This window comes from Hyperolius riggenbachi, chromosome 5, assembly GCF_040937935.1.
Source record: "Hyperolius riggenbachi isolate aHypRig1 chromosome 5, aHypRig1.pri, whole genome shotgun sequence".
In the NCBI taxonomy this organism is placed as follows: domain Eukaryota; kingdom Metazoa; phylum Chordata; class Amphibia; order Anura; family Hyperoliidae; genus Hyperolius; species Hyperolius riggenbachi.
The window spans coordinates 124,900,269-124,920,698 of NC_090650.1; the positions used below are offsets into that span (position 1 = coordinate 124,900,269).

Here is a 20,430-nt window from a genome sequence, read left to right on the forward strand (position 1 = left end):
CATAAAGATTTCATAAGAAACATATGTTGTTTTATAATTCAAACCACACTGGTCCTTTCTATCCTGGTTCATTTTCCTTTATAGTAACATTTTAAAATTAGTAATATATCAATTTAAAGGTTGGGAACAAAGTTTAGAGTCAATCCAACACATTTTTAGTATATATATATATTTTTTTTTTTACATAGAAAGAGGGACAGAGCTAACAAAAAGGGACTGTCCCTCCGAAAGAGGGACAGTTGGGAGCTATCACCCAAGCCCAGAATGATAACATCAGACAAATGTCAGGCCAAGGGAGAACTAATTATTTTTTCTTTGTAAAGCAAGCTCAGGAACTACAGCTCCCAGAATGCAGCGGGCCTCAGTGCTGTCGCTGAATGGTTACGTTGTACTCTGTAGTTGGACGGCTCAGCTGGCAGGAGAGATTTCACAACAAGCCAGAGGCAGCGGGAGGATCATCTTTTATCCTCTTTGCAGCAGAGACACCCGGTTTCCCCGCCAACAAGCATGGCTCTGGCAGGACCCTTTAAAGTGTGCATCGTGGGCTCAGGAAACTGGTGAGAGGGCGATGTGCGGTCACTCATGGCTGATGCCTGTAATAACAAGAAAGGTGCAGCACATGGGGGAGAATACGGAATGATTATTTCTCTGTGCCATGTGCTGCAGCTAATAGTTGGGCAGTGCCCAGCCTGATCACGTGAGGCCAGGCAGTGTCTTGGTGTTTTTTCTGAGACTATGTATGAATATGTGAGCTTTGCTCATGGCTGCTGCATCTACTGTATTTTTTGACAGCTTTAATACAACTTATCTGGAGTACCTACATCTGGAGTACCTAGTGTACATGGTAAAGCTGTTATACTTGATGCGAGATTTGAGCCCATGACCATTGTTTAAATTGCGGTTCAAGCCAGTACATAAAACAGGAAGGAGTCTTTGGGCAAGGCTTCCTAATGATCCTGGTCATCCCTGTAGCACGCCCTAAGTAACTGCAATTTTTGCAGTGAGCCAGGAGAAAAGCACAATATAAATGTTCTTTGTCTTGTCTTAGTGGCTGCAGCTCAGGCGCTTCGATGCTGTTGGGAGAAAAGCATGATATAAATGTTGTGTGTCTTCTCTTTTCTGTCATATGTAAGAAAAACACAGTAGTAGCAAGTAAATCTGAATTCATTTACATAAAAAGCATGGTCATTCTAATTTAGCAGAGTCTCCTTAATCTCCTGTCCATATGTAATACCCATGTGCTTCCTCCCTCCCTCATGACTGGTTAGAGCTACAAAAGTTCCTCCTTATGGACAGGTACAGCCTTTGTCTTCTTTGAGTCTATTCACATTCAAAGTCTTTACATCAGGGTGTGTTCACATGTGTGTTGCATTATTGCTTGAAAACACACTGGTCATACAATTGTATGGGCATGCTCACACATTAGTATTGTAAAGGATCACATTAACCTTACACACTGTATACAGTGCATTACTGGACAACATGTGTAAAAAAATGCACGTGTATCTTGGCAATTGACCAGGCTATAAAATAAGAGTGTGTTTCATTACACCAGTGTTGTAGTGCTGGCACCTTCTTAATCTCTAAGGTCCTCAGACACTTGCTTATTGTGCCCTGGCCTCCCTTCCATGCTGCTGCTGCTGCTAGTCTACTTTAGGGAACCTGGTAGGAAACCTCATAGGGAACTCCTGCTAACGTGATTGGGTGGACAGCACCCTCTCAGATTGCTAGGTTTCGGATGGGTTGTAATAAGCTACGCCCCACTATTCAGCCAATCACAAAGCTTTGTTCTGTAAAGGGTCCTGTGATTGGAGACATTTTACCTATGACGTTTACTGCTGGGTCCCTCAAACTAGACTAGCGCCGCTGTAGCCTCCATTCACAGGTTCAGTCAAGCAGGGAGCATGTGCTGTCCACTCCATGTGCCATTGTGTATCACTCCACTCCCAAACTGCTGTGCAGAGCAACTGCAGCCAAGAGTGTGCTGGGCATGTGTGGATACAGAATACTTTATTTCGCCAAGCATGACAGGGTCATGCCCGGAATTGGGTTTGGCACAATAACATAGCTCAAGTAGAAGACAGGTACAAAAATAAATAAGTACACAGGCTCACACAGACAAGGAAAAACAACAATCAACAGAGCACCGATGAGCATCTAGAAATTGTGACATAAGGCATAAGAGGGACCAAACAGTTATGAGCTTGTGGCAGGTTGGCTGAGGTGGCAGTGATGTTGGGCTTCCATCTTAGGTCGCTGGTGCTTAGGAGACAGGCGGGATCAGAGACCTTAGTAACTGCGCATGCCCAGTATGCTCCCGCCTTTGGCTGCTGCACACAGTGAGTGTGTGGAGTGGGCAGAGCATGCGCCCCTGATCTCTGAACAAAACTAAGAATGAGGGCTACAATGGCAGCATGGAGGGGACAGTCAGGGAGCAGCAAGTATCTGGGGAGCGAGCGACTGCTCTGTTGCCTGAAACCACGCCTCTCTGCTGACTGACGGCATGTCCTGCATTGAAGCCCCTGTCCCACTAAGAGGGGCAGGAGTGAGCAGGCAGAGGCAGCTGTGGGGGATCTATGAATTCCTGCAGGAGCTATTTTATTTTTTTCACTTTCCAATTTTGTTTCATATGCTGTTAATTTAAATTATTATATTAACTGCATCTATAAATATGAAAGGAATAAACAATATTGTCACTCACAAGTTGCTAATCATGACTAAAGAACAATAGAGTGCTCATTAAAGCCATAAATTGTGCCAAGCAGCAAGTACTGTAATTAAGTGGTGTGTGTGTGATTCAATAATTGCCACTGTGGCAGTATATGTGAGTACAGAAACCCACAATCATACATTTGTCCCCGCTGGGTACCAGAGCAGCATCAGAAATGTTCCATCCAGCAAAGTGTACAGACACCTGACATTCACATTAGGCAAATGACTGAAAAGAGTAATGATCATACAGACGTAGCCTTACGGAAAAACTCACTGGGATTTGTACAAACTAGGAGCCACCACTACATCAAGCTTATTACTTGACATCTATAGAAGCTGCTTATAATGCTGTGTAAATAAACAGAATGTTGTATACAATATTGTGGCTCGGTACATTGTTGTGTACATGATTGTGGCTCTGTACAATTAACAAGTTGACAACTTATTGCATTCCAGTGCTTCTGGAGGTGAGGTTAGCTTACACTCCTTACAGAGACAGCAAAGGATGATTTGCATTTTCAGCAGTGATGCATCATGGGAGACATCATATACTCGCTCAATCTGAATAATTGGAGATACTTTCTGTTTTAAGAAGGAAAACTTTTTACTTTGGATAACCTTTTAGTAAGAGGGCTTTTTGGTCCTCTGTAGCCCCTAATGCTGGGAATACACGGCTCGATTCTGAGCCGTTTAGATGGCTCGATGGATAATTTCCGACATGCCCGATCGTTTCCGCGCTCGATTCTGCGTGGAGGACAATGGCAAAAGATAAGAAAAACGAGCGGATGATAAGAGAATCGTCTGCAGAATCGAGCACGGAAACCGATTGGGCGTGGAATCGAGCGCCAAAATCGAGAAGTGTATGCCCAGCATTACGCACTTCTAAGAGTTTTGGTTCACCATGAGCTTGCGGGGTAATCTGTAACTCTGTGTAAACACTTGAAATAGAATGTACTTTGTATGGCTTTTATCTACCAATAGCTAATTATTATTCTTTTTTTTTTTTTTTTTTTTTTTTTTTTTTTTTCCTTCAATTTTGTTTTTTTTATATCTAGCAGAGTTCTTGGTTTTGGAGTCAGTAATCGCTCTTTAACGTTAATATATTTATTCCGATTACTTTGAAATTGTAGGAGACTTTATATCTTGTGTATATGTTCCGTTAAATATGCAGTACATTCTGTCCATAAACTGGCCGCCTTGCCAGTCCATATGTATAGTGTGCCGTAGAGTTTTACATGGGTTAATCTGATTATAGTTTCGGTTAATCACACCTTGTCAGAGCAGCAGCCAAGCTGTCCCCTTCATACGTCACAAGTGAGCGGTTCATACGCTTGTCACAGTTGGCTTATTAAATGTAGCTTATACTCTTCTGCCTCGTATTAGTATCTGCATTATAAAGACAGACATGTGGCTTACCTGTTGAAGATCAGGATGGCAAATCAGAATTTTCAAGAGAATGCTAATGCTGTAAAAAGTGTAATGACATTTTTCATGGTTGTTACACAGGCCTCTACTGGTACACCATTATCAGCTTGTACAATCTGTGAAATGAACAATTCTTCAGCTGAATGCTTTCACTCCACCCAGCCCTTTAGCCCTGAACCTGTCTGTTTACTCACAGCTCTTCCAGGCATGCTATTCACACTGCACTGCTGACTAATCAGGATGCTTTCAGTTCTCATCCAGAAGTTCATATCTTCCATTTTTCCTGCCTTTACAGGGGCTCTGCTGTAGCAAAGATCATAGGAAGCAATGTGAAGAGCCTGCAGAGGTTTGCTCCTACTGTCAACATGTGGGTGTTTGAAGAAAATGTTAATGGGAGGAAGCTAACAGAAATCATCAACACGGAGCATGAAAATGTTAAATATCTCCCAGGATATAAGTTACCAGAGAATGTGGTAAGCTATAATATTGTGTACCTGGACTAAGCAGGTATTTGTATCCCATCCTCTGAAGCATGATTTCTTTTTGAAGTCTTAAAGGACACCCGAGGTGAAAATAAACAAATTGCTTCTATCCTCCTTCTCCTAAAAATGACTTTTCACTATATTCCAGTTTTATTTTATATTTAAATCTACTTTTTAAGTTTTTACGGTTTTATTGTTTTTGCTTAATGACACATTCATTGAAGTACGCCAGAGCTAAAATCTATGAACTATTGGCCCTTTTTATCTCTTCCCTGCTCTGACGCCATTTTCTGCTAGGAAAGTGTTTTCTAGATGAAATTTCTTATCACACTAGTCTGACCCAGTCATGACACCTGACACTTACATACCTGACTTTCAGGCAGAGAAAGGAAACAAAGTAACACAGTATAGTTATTTGTGTGCTAGGCGCTGTACATATACATGTCTCTCTCATCCATGTCACAAGTCACCTCGGTTATCCTTTAAAGGAGTTATCAGGGAAATAAACTAAAAATAAGCTTTACTCACCTGGGGCTTTCTCCACCCCCTTGCAGCCGACTGTCCCACGCTGCCACCTCCGCTCCCTGCCGCTGTCCCGCATTCGCCTCTCCGTATTACGGCCGACCGCAGGGTTGGCCATACTGTGGCTTCGTGAAGCGCCCCTGTCAATCATGGCCACATGGACCGCGGCGAGCTGCAGAGGCGCAGAACTACTGCGTCTACGCAGTTCGCCACAGCCCACGTGGCCATGATTGACAGCGGCGCTTCGCGCAGCCACAGTTAGGCCGACCCCGCGGCCTGAATACCGAGCCGGACAGCGTCGGGGAGTGGAGGTGACAGCGTCGGACAGTTGGCTGCAAGGGGCGGGAGAAAGCCCCAGGTGAAAAAAGCTTATTTTTAGTTTTTTCCCTGCTAACTCCTTTTAAGCCTGGTACATAATTTTATTGGCCAATCAGTGACCAATTGTACCACTTCCGTGTAGTATAAAAGTTTACCTACACAATCTCTTCATAGTATTCAAAATCTGTTCACCCTCATACTACATGGAAATGGTAAAATCATCCCCCCCCCCCCCCCCCCTTTCCACATAATCTGCCATCTTCTACTGACTATGACATTAATAGTTCAGAGTCATCTTATGGTTTAGGCCCCCTTCAGTGGTGAAGTGGTGGTGCGACATAATGGACGCACTGTAACACAAAACGGTGCACTGCAATGTAAAACCTATAAGACTTTCACTTTCGGGATTTTAACAGTGTGCGGCATCACAACACATGGCATGCAGAGCATCAACACAAAATGCACATTAACAGTGCCATTAAAGCATACTTTTCATTGACTGTTTCACTGTACGCGACACACCACGCATAAGGTGTGGCGCGACTCTTTCGCTCTGTTGCGTTCCTTCTTTTGCAGTTTAGCAGTCTGATTTTCTTGCCCAGTTCTTCCCTACCCCTCACACTTCCCAGTCTGTCTATATAAGCTATGTAAACCTCTCACCATCCTACCTGCTATAAGAAATTATTTTCCAATGCTTTGCTTTTATCTAACCACGTTCTATAAAAACTAAACAGGTAACCACTAGAAAGGAACTGAAGAGACTCTAGAATAGCTGAAGTACTGGTAACAAAGAGTTACATTCTCAGCATTATATGGAGTAGATGGGTGGAATCAACTTTGTTCACAGTCAGACTAGCAGCTGTCCCCTCCCTCACTAAATCATGTGAGTGAAGATGGAATGAGGGGAGAAGTTGGGATAAACTACAGACTGCTGTTTCTCAGTCTTCAGGCTAGAAAATAAAAGAAGACAGCCAGATAATAAAAAGATGATGAGAAAATGGTTTACCATATGTTTACGCTATAATCTATGTCAATCAATATTCATTAAAAATGGGCGCCTTAGCTGTTTTAAGAAGACTTTGAGTTTTCAATGCCAGCACTTCTGTTATGGAATATAATGACAATCCTGTAATAAACAGAATGGTATTTTTTAATCAAACATTTGTGTGTTTAGCACCTGAATAGATAATCAGTTAAACTGGCAGCTAGTTGACTTAAAGTCAATAACTTGTCGCTCCCGCCGGTCACGATGTTCTGTCCCCGCTGCAGCCTCCTCTCTCTGACGTCTCTATGACGGCAGAGTGCTGTGCTCCAGTCAGGAGCCGCTTTCATTGGCTCTTGACCCTGTCAATCAATGTAAGCCAATGGGATTGGCTTACAGTGATGACAGGGCCAGGAGCCAGTGAAAGCAGCTCCTGACCGGTCCACAGAGTAAGACGGCAGAGCAAGCAAATTGCGGTGGGTGCAGAGCGGCGAGTTTGGCGGTATCGGTGGGGACACACGATTTACTGCGATGTAGAGTCTACATTCAGTCAGGGCCGCAGCACCACCTGCTGGACGTAGATTTGTACTGCGTCAGTACGGGATAGGTTAAGCATTGAGTGCAGGTAGTCTATCAGAGCCAGTAAAGCTCTCCACCTCTAATTCAATGTTGTAGAGGACATAATTTGGCAGCATCCAATACACTGCAGTAGAAGAGTTATTGTAAGTCCCAACATAACACAGCTCAGTGTTGCAGTAATAGTTTAGATTTCAGCTCTAAGGACATCTGAAGTGAGTGGGACATGGAGGCTGCCATATTTATTTTCTTTTAAATAATTTCAGTTGTCTGGTGTCTCGTTGATCTTTTATGCATCAGTAGCACCTGAGTCAGACTTCAGTCAGAACACTTGTTTTAGCTATGGCTCAGGGCTCGTTCCCACTGTTGCGACGCGATTTCGGCCGCATTCCGACGCTTGTAAAAACGCATGCGGATGCGTTTCCGCATGCGTTTTTACCCGCGATTTCGCATGCGATTTCGCATGGCAGGGTGCCATGCGAAATTAACCATGACACTGCCAGGGCTAAATAAAATTGAAAAAGGTGCGAAATCGCGGGTAAAAACGCATGTAACAAACGCATGCGTTTTTACTATTAAATACATTAGCGGCGATTCGCACGGATTCCCGACGCAGGCGAAATCGTTGGCTCTTTTGTGCGTTTTTTTACCGCTGAAAAAAACGCACCTCAACAACGCTACAGTGGAAACAGGCCCATCCACTTGCATTACATGTGCGGATCTGCATGCGTTGGACGCATGCAGATTCGCGATAGTGGGAACGAGCCCTGAAAGTATATGAAGCAGGGGAACAGCAGGACAGCCAGGCAATCTGCATTCTTTAAAAGTAAATAAATATGGTAGCCTCCATATTCCTCTCAGTTCAGGTGTCCTTTAATGCTTTGTGGTCTTTGTACTCCTGTTAAAGTTATCAAAATATAGTTTTAGTACATTTTGGAGGGAGAAATAGAGGCAACAACATCAGTTTTTATCACTTAAGCTGGCCCTATAAAAGTTGTTTATGGCCTGATATGCCTAGCGAATTGATCCATATCCAGTTAAAATTTGAGGTTTGTTGAATCCATTATGATACCACATAGACTGTATTCCCCCAATACCCCTCTATGGACTGTATATCCCAGTCCCCCATGCTGTCCCTTACATCCTCCACACACCTATGGACTATATATCCCAACCCCCTATATCTTCCCTTATTCCCACAATCCCCCCCCCCCCCCCCTCCCATGTTAATGCTTTGTTTTGCTTTGGCAATGCTAAATAATTGGTCCTGCCAATAAAGCTTTTTTGGATTTGGATATTCATCTGGAGATGCCTTGACACACACAAAGATTGTCGTCCACAAGGATTGGTACTTGCTCTCTTGGGCAATAGTTTGGGGTTGTGTGTCGTGCAAGAGGCGTTGCAAGGCTACAACCTCGTGACTTATTCTGTTGCTATGGATGGGGGAAGGGGCCTCCAGCGGGAGGAGTGTGGAGGGGAAGAATGGGCTCAGGTCAAAGCTGGATCATCCACAAGGCAAACCTAGGCAGTTGCATAGGGCCTGTAGAGGGACTAGAGGCCTGGTGGATGATAGCACTAACCAAACTTACAAAGAAATCCAGGTAATCAGGGGCACAACTACAGGGGAGCAGCTCCTGCAACCACTGGGGGACCCAAGGCTGTAAGGGGACCCCAACTACTACTTCACTTCCTCCAATAAAGGGTTCCATCCTTCAGATCAGGGTTTTTTGGGGCTACACTTGTTGTGGGTGTAAAGGTGATGTCCACATTTCCTGTATGACCCTTGTGAGATGGGCCCTAGGCTTTGAGGCTCACCAGGAGTTGGCGAAGGAAAGGGTGTGAACATTGGGGGGGCCCTATCAAAGTTTTGCTCGGGGCCTCAGGATTTAAAGTTATGCCCCCTGCAGGTGATCACTGGCTTAATCCTTTTCTTGCTCAGGCGTCTCTGTCCGCTAGGTGTCATGTAGCGTGTGTACTTTGCTTTAGTAAGGCCTGAAGAGTCTGTTGCGTCCACTTCTAGGCTTACTGTGGGATCAGGGGAGAAGTGAGTCAAAACTATTGTATCTAAAAACATTAAATTGACTACAGTTCCTTCTTTCATTTTGTTTTCCTCCATTCTAGGTTGCCATTCCAAGCCTTACTGATGCAGTGAAAGATGCAGATCTTCTAGTCTTTGTAATTCCTCATCAATTCATACATAAGATCTGCCAGGAGATTGCAGGGAAAGTCCATAAGAAAGCTCTTGGGATAACACTTATTAAGGTAATGGCTTCACATCAAGATTTATAATTGTCATTTGGAAGAGAAAGAGCCTTCATGTCACATATTTTTAATATTACCAATTTCAAGTGCTCTAGATTAGTGCTCCTGAATACTGTATTACTATAGCATGTAACCCTTTATGAAATTAAGCTTTAGCTAAATACCCACTGTCATCTCAAATATCTCTTGATCCATGCTTCTGAGTACTTGACACTTATGGATATGAGACTCATGTAATGATTTTTGAACATTCCTTAGGGCTTTTAATTAATAAAAAATACTTACGACTTGACTTTTTTTTTTTGTTTTTTTTTGTTTTATGATTTACCATTTTTAACCTCATAGCTTAACTATAATGTAATTAGTTAATGTGCCCTCTGGAGTCCAACTTAAATCTTCATTCTCTCTCAGAAATAAGTTAGAGTCTGGACTTGCTAATCAGAATTGTGATATCTGTTCCTTCTTGTTGCTTGTTGCAGTGTTCTCAGTCATTGTTGCATTACCCAATTATCTGAAGATATCCCTTTTTATCTTCTCCTCTAGAGTTATGCTGGGGATACACGGTACGATTCTGTACCGTGTATCGAGCAGCTGATGCCGGGAGCTGATAATATTGAGCAGGTCCGTTGACCCCGCTCAATCCCTGCTGACGGACAATGGCGGGGAATCGAGTGGCTGATAAGGAGCACCGGCGGGGATCGATCCATGCCGCCATCGAGCCGCTGGCTCGATATAGGCGCATTATCGCGCCGTGTATGCCCAGCATTAGATGTCATTGCTATACAAATACATACTATATTTTTGGCCATATAAGATGCTACGGAATATAAGATGCACCTAGGATTAGGGGGGCAAAAAACTAAAGAAAAAAAAAGTATGTATGTATGTATGTATGTATATCCCCAAATTGGTGTCCTCCTGTGTCTCTTATGTGTCTTCCTGTGTCCGTGTCCCTTATGTGTCCTACCGTGTCTCCTTCAGTCCCTCGTGTCTCCTTCAGTCCATCGTGTTACCTTCAGTGCCCGTCCCTGTCACCCCCTCCCCCTTGCATCTCTGTTCCCCCGTGTAAGTGTAGAAGTGTATCGGGCAGCTGGCTTACATACCTGCGGTGATGGCAGGCCTCCTTCTCTGTACGGCTGGCTCTAGTGTAAGGCATGCACTGATGGACCAGATGGATGTCTGCAATCCCCGCTTGTATGGAGTATGTTAGCCAGCTGCCCGATACACTTGTACACTTGGGGGAGCGGAGATGCAGGAAGAGGGGGTGGGGGGTTGCAGAGACATTGGAAGGGATCGGAGACATGCGGAGGAGCAGGCACACGCAGGCAGGGAATCCCTATATTGTATATATTAGTAGTTAGTTAACCTATAATAGTGACGCACAGTGCTGCTACAGTGATAAGATTGCATGGCAATGCATCCTTACCAGCAGGTAGCTGTGATGTGATCCACTACAGAATTTAACATAGACATGAATACTAATAAAAATAAATAACAGCCACCTGCTCCCCAGTATAATGCTGCCAACATAACCTGCTCTAATAGACACCCACTTTTTTCTGCACATCTAGACACTGCCAGCTTGTGTGCACAGTTTCACAGATTCATTCACATAAAGTTAGTTTTGCTAAGACACAGGCAACCTTGTACGGTAAATTGTGAAATCCCTTTTGTTTTACCTCCAGGGTATAGACGAAGGCCCGGAGGGTCTGAAACTGATTTCTGACATCATCCGGGAGAAAATGGGAATTGACGTCAGTGTATTGATGGGAGCTAACATTGCAAATGAAGTTGCTGCAGAGAAGTTTTGTGAGACCACAATAGGTAAGACAATAGGTAAATTAAAAAGTTAGACATTTACTTATGGGGCCCGTTGTTCCAACTCCGGGCCCCAGTAAAGTTTTTCGACCAGCTTGGTGGAATAAGTCTTGTGCAGTCCTTGGAAGTACTTGTGTCCCTGAATACTTCCGAAGACGATCGGATCCTTTCGTTTAATGGGCTAGCGCATGTGCAATATGGATGCACCTGTCTTAGGAAGTACTTGAGGAGTCCCAAAACCGAGTAACTTCAAAGGGGGGGGGGGGGGGGGCAGCCATGGAATGAGGGGACAAAGTGAGGACCAGAAAGGCTCTGGGATCCAGAGCCTCCCCTTTACATAGGTACAGTGCTGCCCATAATTATTCATACTCCTGACAAATTTTGGCTTGACGTTACTTTTATTCAACCAGCAAATCGTTTTTGACAGGAAATGACATGGGTATCTCCCAAAAGATAAGACGCTGTACAAGAGGCAATATTGTGGGGGGAAAAAACTTCTCCGCTTTTATTTACATTTGAGCAAAAAGTGTCCAGTCCAAAATTATTCATACCCTTCTCAATAATCAATAGAAAAGCCTTTATTGGCTATTACAGCAATCAAACACTTCCTATAATTGCAAACCAGCCATTTGCATGTCTCCACAGGTATTTTTGCCCATTCATCTTTAGCAATGAGCTCCAAATGTTCTTGCCATCACCCTGATCTTTAGCTTCCTCCACAGATTCTCAATTGGACTCAAGTCAGGACTCTGGCTGGGCCACTATAAGATGTTAATGTTGTTGTCTGCTAACCATTTCTTCACCACTTTTGCTGTCTGTTTTGAGTTATTGTCATGCTGAAATGTCCACTGGTGCCCAAGGCCAAGTTTCTCTGCAGACTGCCTGATGAGAATACTTATGTATTGCTCACTTTTTCATGGTTTCCGTTTACTGTGATTAGGTTCCCTGGTCCATTGGCTGAAAAACACCTCCAAAGCATTAGGTTCCCACCACCAGGTTTGACAGTGGGAATAGTATTCTTTGGGTTGAAGGCTTCTCCTTTTTTACGCCAAAAACATACGCCAGAAACATCATTGTGACCAAACGACTGAATTTTTGTTTCATCTGAACAAAACACACAAGACCAGAAGTCTTCTTCTTTGTCCAGATGAGCATTTGCAAAGGCCAAGTGAGATTTCTTTTGTGCCTTATCTGGAGAAGTGGCATCCTCCTTGGTCTGCATCCATTGGATTGTCTGTCTGTCTTGAGACATTGCCACCAGCAGAGCCCAGATTCACCAGGATCACCTTGGTGGTGATCCCTGGATTATTTTTCACCTCTCTCACTATCCTCCTGGCCAGCACAGGTGTCACATCAGGCTTCCGACCATGTCCTCTGAAATTTTCCACAGTGCGGAACATCTAGTATTTTTTAATAATACTTTGCACTGTAGCCACCGGGAATTGAAAAGATTTGGAAAGGGCCGTGTAGCCCTTTCCTGACTTGTGAGCAGCCATAATGTGCAGCTGCAGGTCCTCACTGAGCTCCTTTGTCTTAGCCATGACTGTCCACAAACCAACTGCAGAGAGCTGCTGTTTTTTCACCTGTTGAGTTGATTAAAACAGCTGTTCCCAATTAATCAGGGTAATCAGGGTGCTTTAGAACAGCTTGGACTATTTGGAATGGTGTAGAACTTTGGATTTTCCCACAAACTGTGACAGTTTGTGAAGGGTTTGAATAAATTTGGACTGGACACTTTTTGCTCAAATGTAAATAAAAGCTAAGAAATGTTTTTTCCCCACAATAAAGCCTCTTGTACATCGTCTTATTATCTTTTGGGAGACCTCTGTCATTTCATGTCAAAAAATGTCTTGCTGGTTGAATAAAAGTAAATTTAAATCAAAATTTGCCATGGGGTATGAATAATTATGGGTATTGGGTAGCACTGTATGTATCTAACCTGAAGCGAGTTTCCGTGCTTTAAAGTGGAACTAAACTCGGGACTTTTCTCTCTGCTGTAAAAGATTATCCACAGCATGATCACCTTTGTGGGGAAAAAAAAATCTTAACCTCCTTGCCGGTCTAATTCCGCCGGCAAGGAGGCAGCGCAGCACTTTTTTTTTTTTTTTTTTTTTAAATCCTGTAGCGAGCCCAGGGCTCTCTACATGATAGCCGCTAAGCGGCGGCATCCCCCCACCCACTCCGATCGCCTTCGGCGATCAGAGTAAGCAGGTAATCCCGTTCAGTACGGGATTTCCTGCAGAACTTGGCGACTCTCTCGCTATCTCTCTCTATCCCTCTCTCGCTATCTCTCTCTATCCCTCTCTCGCTATCTCTCTCTATCCCTCTCTCGCTATCTCTCTCTATCCCTCTCTCGCTATCTCTCTCTATCCCTCTCTCGCTATCTCTCTCTATCCCTCTCTCGCTATCTCTCTCTATCCCTCTCTCGCTATCTCTCTCTATCCCTCTCTCGCTATCTCTCTCTATCCCTCTCTCGCTATCTCTCTCTATCCCTCTCTCGCTATCTCTCTCTATCCCTCTCTCGCTATCTCTGTGTCAAGTGAGCTTGGAGAGGTATAGCCTTTCCACTCACGTCACTATGAGCCAGCCTCTCTCCCAGTGCAAAGCTGGCATATGAGTGGGGGTTTGACTTCAGGAGATTAGAACGACACAACACATTTCTTCCGACTTCTTTTCAAAAACTAACACTGTAGGGAGGCAAGTAAGTCTGTACACGATATGGTGCATTGCCCATCAAGTATGACTGAGGTATGCTTTGAAGAGAATCCCCACAGTTTTTATCTTGAATGCACACTGCACCTCACGCTTGTGTTGCGTTAATGTTAAGAAATGCAGCTAAATGATTGCAAAAAGCAGTGAAATCAGTCAGCTAACCACTACTGGCACCTTGTGGGTGCGAAGGAGAATCCTAGTGTCCTGGTTTAATGTGGCAGCACTTCTCTATGCCTTATTCCGGACTTTATTAATACTGTACTGTGAAACACATATGGGTGATGTATGCTTCCAGACACACAGCTAGAGGTGTTTTATTTTTTTTTATTTCCTCTTTTTCTTTAAAGCATAACCCTAAGGCAGGGAACACACTACATGCGTTTCTGCGCGTTTTGCTGCGAACGGCAAAACGCGCACGATTTTAGAGGCTATTGAAAATAATAGCCTAGCTCGGGAAACGCTGGGTCGCATGCGTTTGTGCGCGTTTGCGTTCGCGTTTTTTTTCCGCGTTTTGTAGCCGCACAGTTTTCTGCTTTTTTCCGCACATTGCATGACACTACATGCCATGCAAACGCAGAAACGCACGCGGAAAAACGCACGCGTTAGACGCGACCGCAAAACCCGACGGAAACCTGGGAAACGCAGGGGAAAACGGCCCTGCAAGTGTGTTCCCTGCCTCAAGGATTTGAATTACACGAATTAATTATGTGATAATGAAAGATGCTGAAATTCTGTAGCACATTAAACTATATAATCCAGCAGACAGAATAAAAAGCTATTCCTACCCAATCAAGGAGTGTATTCTGCACCATCAGACACGGGGCCCTTCTTTGCCCTGTTTAATTTCATGATATCTCTTCCTAACGTCTTGAAATGCGACAAATAGGAGACATAATGTTCTAGCTATCCAATTTCATGCCTTGAAGATCAGGTAATAATGTGACACCCATAAAAAGTACTCAGGTTTATTAATATGTATATTATGATGGTCATTAAAACCTGTTCTGGGTAGTTGATGTATCCCTTTTTTTTTTTTTTCCCCTGGTACGCGCTATATAATTGCGCCCATCCTTTCATATGTTTTTAGCAAATGCATAAAAGAAATGTCATGTAAAATGAGCACAAATTAATCTGTTACTAACAGGTCCTGTTAATAAGTGGAGCTCACTGAGCAAAAATTGGGTGTATGCTTTACATAAATGCCCCCTGTCATCAGCTCCTTCATTTCCTGGGTTATGATAAGTTCTATGTACAGGGGGTCCCCTACTTACATGCAGGTTGTGTTCTGGGACTGTGCTGTGTTATACATAGTGAAACCTGGTAAATGATTTACTGTCGGCCAACTCTGGATTTGGACATCTACCATAAACAATGTTTTAGAGTTGTTTTTAATGTGTTTAAGGGCTCTCTTCCACTAGCAATCGCAAATCACAAACGCAGGTGACTGTGATTTTTTTTTTTTTTTTTTTTTTTTTTTTTTCATCAATTTTGTGTTTTGCGAATTGTGATTTTTCATTTGCAATGCATTTGCTTTGTACAATCGGCCTTAAAATCGCCCCAAAATTCAATTGTGCGTCACAGAAAATCGAATCGCAGTAGTGCAATTCCTATGTTAAATAGCAACCCTAGCGATTTGGATTGAATTTCCTGCAGTGGAAAAAGGCCATTAAAGTGCAAATGAATTGAGAGGGATATGCAGGCTGCTATATTTATTTCCCAAAATACAGAACACCAACACCAGTTTAGCTGCACTCATAAGAGAGAACCATTTATTGCACAAAAATATGCTTCACTGTTTGAAAATTTGAGCAAAAAACCCCCCAATAAATATAGGGTATAAATTGCATAAATCTAAAAATGACAAGATCCAATTGGGGCCCCAATACATCTACCAGAGAGAAACCACACTCACATCACCCACTCACTCATAAATATGCAGGGATACGACTTCAATCCGAAGATGCAATAAATAATGCAGTGATTGATATCAACAATTCATCAAGATTAGCTAATCAAAAAAAGCTTTCTTCTGAAGTAAAGTGCACTTTTAGATAGAAAAAAACCGCATATGCAAAAAATAGTAGTTCCTATCCAGGAAATCCTATGTATAATTCAAGCAATCTTCTATTATGCCTATATAGTCCATGTGAGATGGTTAGCAGCATCTCTGCATCAAAAACAATGTAATGCTGAGGCAATGTCCCAATAAGGTTTACTTGTCATAATAATGATAAAAAGCAGCATACGACCTGGTAGATGAAAAAATCACTTAAGGGCAGCTCCACCACGTACCAAACAGCATGATTGCAAACTGTATGTGTGATCATCAGTCCTTGCCACACCATTCCTTATCCAGTTAGCTGATAGCAGTAATGCCCCTTCCAGACAGTTCACATAGAAGGTTGCTGAAATGCAATATGTATTTCCCTCAGCACTTCATATAAGTATGCAGGCTACTGCCTATTTCCACTTATCTGTATACTGTGCTCTGCTGCCATAAGATGTAATAAGCAGGGGATAATTGCCACATGGGAACTGCCCAAACATTCAGATCATCCAGGACGCACACCAGCAGCGGCCATCGCTAATGCATTTCACCCCTCCCTTGGGGCTTCTTCAGAGGTAGATGTATTGGGGCCCCAATTGGATCTTGTCATTTTTAGATTTATGCAATTTATACCCTATATTTATTGGGGGTTTTTTTGCTCAAATTTTCAAACAGTGAAGCATATTTTTGTGCAATAAATGGTTCTCTCTTATGAGTGCAGCTAAACTGGTGTTGGTGTTCTGTATTTTGGGTGGTTTATTATTACCAGTGCTAGCACCTGGGAGGTTTGATATATATTGTTGAGCAATTGTCCATATATATTTTTTCTGCTATATTTATTTCCCTTTAAACAATATCAGTTGCCTAGTTGTCCTGCTGACATCAGTAGTGTCTGAATCACACATCTGACGCAAACAACCTGAAACGCATCTGATTGGCATGCTTTTTCAGGATCTTCGAGTTTTCGAGATAGAGGATCAATAGAACAAGGCCTTCTGCAATGTTTTAACCACTTCAGCCCTCAGTCGTTTTCACTTTATGCATCCGAGCAATGTTCACCTCCCATTTATTAGCCTATAACTTTATCAATACTTATCACAATGAACTGATCTACATCTTGTTTTTTCCGCCACCAATTAGGCTTTCTTTGGGGGGGTACAATTTGCTAAGAGCCACTTTACTGTAAATGCATTTTAACAGGAAGAATAAGAAAAAACGGAAAAAAATCATTATTTCTCAGTTTTCGGCCATTATAGTTTTAAAATACATGCCTCCATAATTAAAACCCACGTATTGTTTTGACTATTTTTCCCGGTTATTACACCGTTTAAATTATGTCCCTATCACAATCTATGGTGACAATATTTTATTTGGATATAAAAGTGCATTTTTTCAGTTTTGCATCCATCACTATTTACAAGCTTCTAATTAAAAAAAAAATGAAATATTTCATCTTTACATTGATATTTAAAAAGTTTAGACCTTTAGGTAAATATTTACTTTTTTTTTATTTTTTTTATTGTAATGTTATGTAATGTAATGTTTTTGTGTTTTTTATTTTTTTTATTAAACATTTTATGTGGGTATTTTTGGGAGGGTGGGATGTAAATAGGATTTTTTATGTAAATATATATGTATTAATTTTTTTTTTTTACATTTAGATGTAGTTTTACTTTTTGCCCACAAGATGGCAGCCATGAGTTTGTTTACATGATGTCACTCTAAGCGTAACATGTACGCTTAGAGGAACGTAGGGGGACGCAAGAGGCAGAAAAAGGGAGGCTTCCGAGAGAAGCAGTCACTTTTTCTGCAGGGGAGAGGAATCGATCATCGGGCACCATGTCCTGATTGATTCCTGGGCTAACGATCCGCGGCCTGCAGCGTGCGGGAGTGCACATGTCCTCCTGGACGTAACTTAAATGGTTAAAGAGGAGCGGTCAGCCATACTAACTCAGAAAAAAACCCCACATATACAGTATAAGTAAATAAATGCTTGCACTACTTGCATAACCTATGTATTGCACTGTCCATGTTTTTTATTTTAGTGAGTAAAAAAAGTGAGTAAAAAAAGAGAAAATCCTTCTTAGCATTTCCAATTTAACTGTGGCTATTTTGAAGCCAATCCTGATGTAATTTCCTCTCTTACTCTCCTCTGCCTGAATTGCCCACCCTTCACTATCGAAAGTGCATTGTCTCAGCATGAGACCTTTTGTCCAATCAGAAAGGAACAGAGGTGGGGGAGAGGAAGACGGGAGGGAAAGAGGCTTCAGCCAATCAGGCTGCATAAGTTAAGTCTGAGGGGAAGTAGAGAAGCAAAAAAGGACAACCCAGCATGCCCTGCAACTTCCTTTTTGTGTACCAAATAAGCGTCAGGTAAACTGTGGAATATCATTTATCAACAAGAAAAGTAACAGTGATTTTTAACTTTTGGATTGCCTGGTTAGCACTCCTATTACTTGTATACCAGATAAAAATAAAGAATTGCCTGACCGTTACACTTTAAAAGGAAATACAAATATTAGCCTCCATATCCCTTTCAGTAAAGGTGCGATTTAAAGGAAATATCTCATTTTGTTAATTTGCTGATACTTCCTTTAAAGGAGTCATCAAGCAAACACTTCCCGCCCCTCTACTTACCTGGGGCTTCCTCCAGCCCCTTGCAGCTGTCATGTCCCACACCTCAGCTCCGCTCTCAGCCGCCAGCTCAGGGTCCCTGACAGTGTCTCGCCAGGCTGTCCTCTACTGCGCCTGCATGAGCGCCGCTGTCAATCAAGTCCACATTTTCCGAACTGTACTGCGCAGTAGTTCTGCATCTGCGCTGCACAGTCCGGACCACGGGCAGCGGCAACCTCGAAGTCGACCTGTGCACTGGTGGGGACCCCGGGCCGGTGGCTGAGAGTGGAGCTGCGGCGAGTGACATGTCAGCTGCAAGGGGCTGGAGGTAAGTAGAGGGGGAAAAGTGTTTATTTGCCTGATGATTCCTTTAAGGCTGGTACACACTATATCATTTTTACGTCAGGTCAACGGGAAACTAACCATTGTTCGATAATTTCCAGCATTTCCCATCTTCTTTTGGTCGAGAAAAGGATCGATTTTGAGATCAGTACTTTACAAAATCTATCCCTTTCTTGATTGGAAGCAGATAGGATAAGCTGGAAATTAGCAAACAATTGGAAGTTTCCTGTCGCTCTGATGGGAAAATTGCATGGTGTGTACCAGGCATTAAACTCCTTACAACCGTTTATACAATACTGTAACAACAAAAACAGTGCAGTATATTGAGACAACTTTGTATGCATGAAAGGTTGTCGAGTTGCTTGTAAATAGTGGACTGTTGGCTGTCATTTGGAGTTTGTCAGTGGCCAGTAGGGGGAGATGTAGCACAACTTTGCATGTGATTTTGAGCAGGAAGATTAATGGCTATCATTGGCGTCAATTCACCAGAGAGGATTTACTAAGAGAAAAAAGGTAGGTAGTTTATCTCATGAGGTATTTTAACACTCTGGAGTCAATTCACCAGTGTGAGAGGACAGAGAGAAAAATGTTCGATAGCAGGGGATAATGGAGAGATATGCATGAGGAAAGTGTGAGAAAGCAGAGAGTTAGGTAATCGGTATTAATGATTTACATGGGATACTTTTCCTCTCTGTGAGCTTGAAAGTGAAGCATTGTGGGTAGGAGGCGGATTTTTACCACTACGTGACCAGAGTAATCCCGCCTTTTACTGCCGGATCATATCATAAATCATATCACGAGTGAGTCTGAACTTCTTCACCACCTCTGTCTCAGTAAAATTATCAAGAACTGTTCTCTCACGAAAAATACGAGGGGCGATTAAACAGACCCTCCTCCTGCGCCTTTGTCTCCTCATAATAGAAGCAAGCTCTAAGGCCTAGTGCACATCAGAGCGGTTCGGCTGCGTTTTGCGATTCGCTTGTGGCTGCGGATACTCTTGGGTAATGTATTTCAATGGGCTGGTGCACACCAGAGCGGGAGGCGTTTTGCAGAAACGCATACTTCTGGGCTGCTGCAGATTTTGGATTGCGGAGGCGTTTCTGCCTCAATGTTAAGTATAGGAAAACCGCAAACCGCTCTGAAAAATGGCACTTCAGAGCGGTTTGCCAGGCGGTTTTTGTTACAGTAGCTGTTCAGTAACAGCTTTACTGTAACAATACATGAAATCTACTACACCAAAAACGCTACACAAAACCGCAAAACGATAGCTGAAACGCTGCTGAAAAAGAAGAAAAAGCGTTTCAAAATCTGCTAGCATTTTGCGGATCTGCTAGCGGTTTTTGGTGTGCCCCAGGCCTAACAGAGTAAGCTCAAAAGGCTCCATCTTCCACAGCAGCAGCTGCTGTGTGAAAACCACGATATCTCCAGGTTCGTTCAGGGGATAAAGAGATGAAAAAATAACGAATGGCCACACACCCTTTCTTCCCTGGTGAATTGTGATTTGGAGAAAAACTAACTACTAACTATCACTTATTTATCTCATACTTATCTCACATTTATCTCTTGCATTTCTCTCTGTCAATATTTTCCCCTATACTTCTGGAGAATTGCTATTTGGA

General features: G+C 42.8%; 1 protein-coding gene across 1 annotated transcript in view; it reads left to right on the top strand.

The window, feature by feature from the left end:
- Nucleotides 1-404: 404 nt before the first annotated feature.
- Nucleotides 405-20,430, top strand: part of GPD1L (glycerol-3-phosphate dehydrogenase 1 like) — a 49,357-nt gene continuing 29,331 nt past the window's right edge. Inside the window, exons 1-4 of the mRNA XM_068236223.1 lie at nucleotides 405-557; nucleotides 4,433-4,610; nucleotides 9,139-9,279; nucleotides 10,965-11,103. Of these exons, the coding sequence (XP_068092324.1) occupies nucleotides 508-557; nucleotides 4,433-4,610; nucleotides 9,139-9,279; nucleotides 10,965-11,103 (508 nt within the window). The 5' untranslated portion in view covers nucleotides 405-507. The remainder of the gene's footprint in view (nucleotides 558-4,432; nucleotides 4,611-9,138; nucleotides 9,280-10,964; nucleotides 11,104-20,430) is intronic.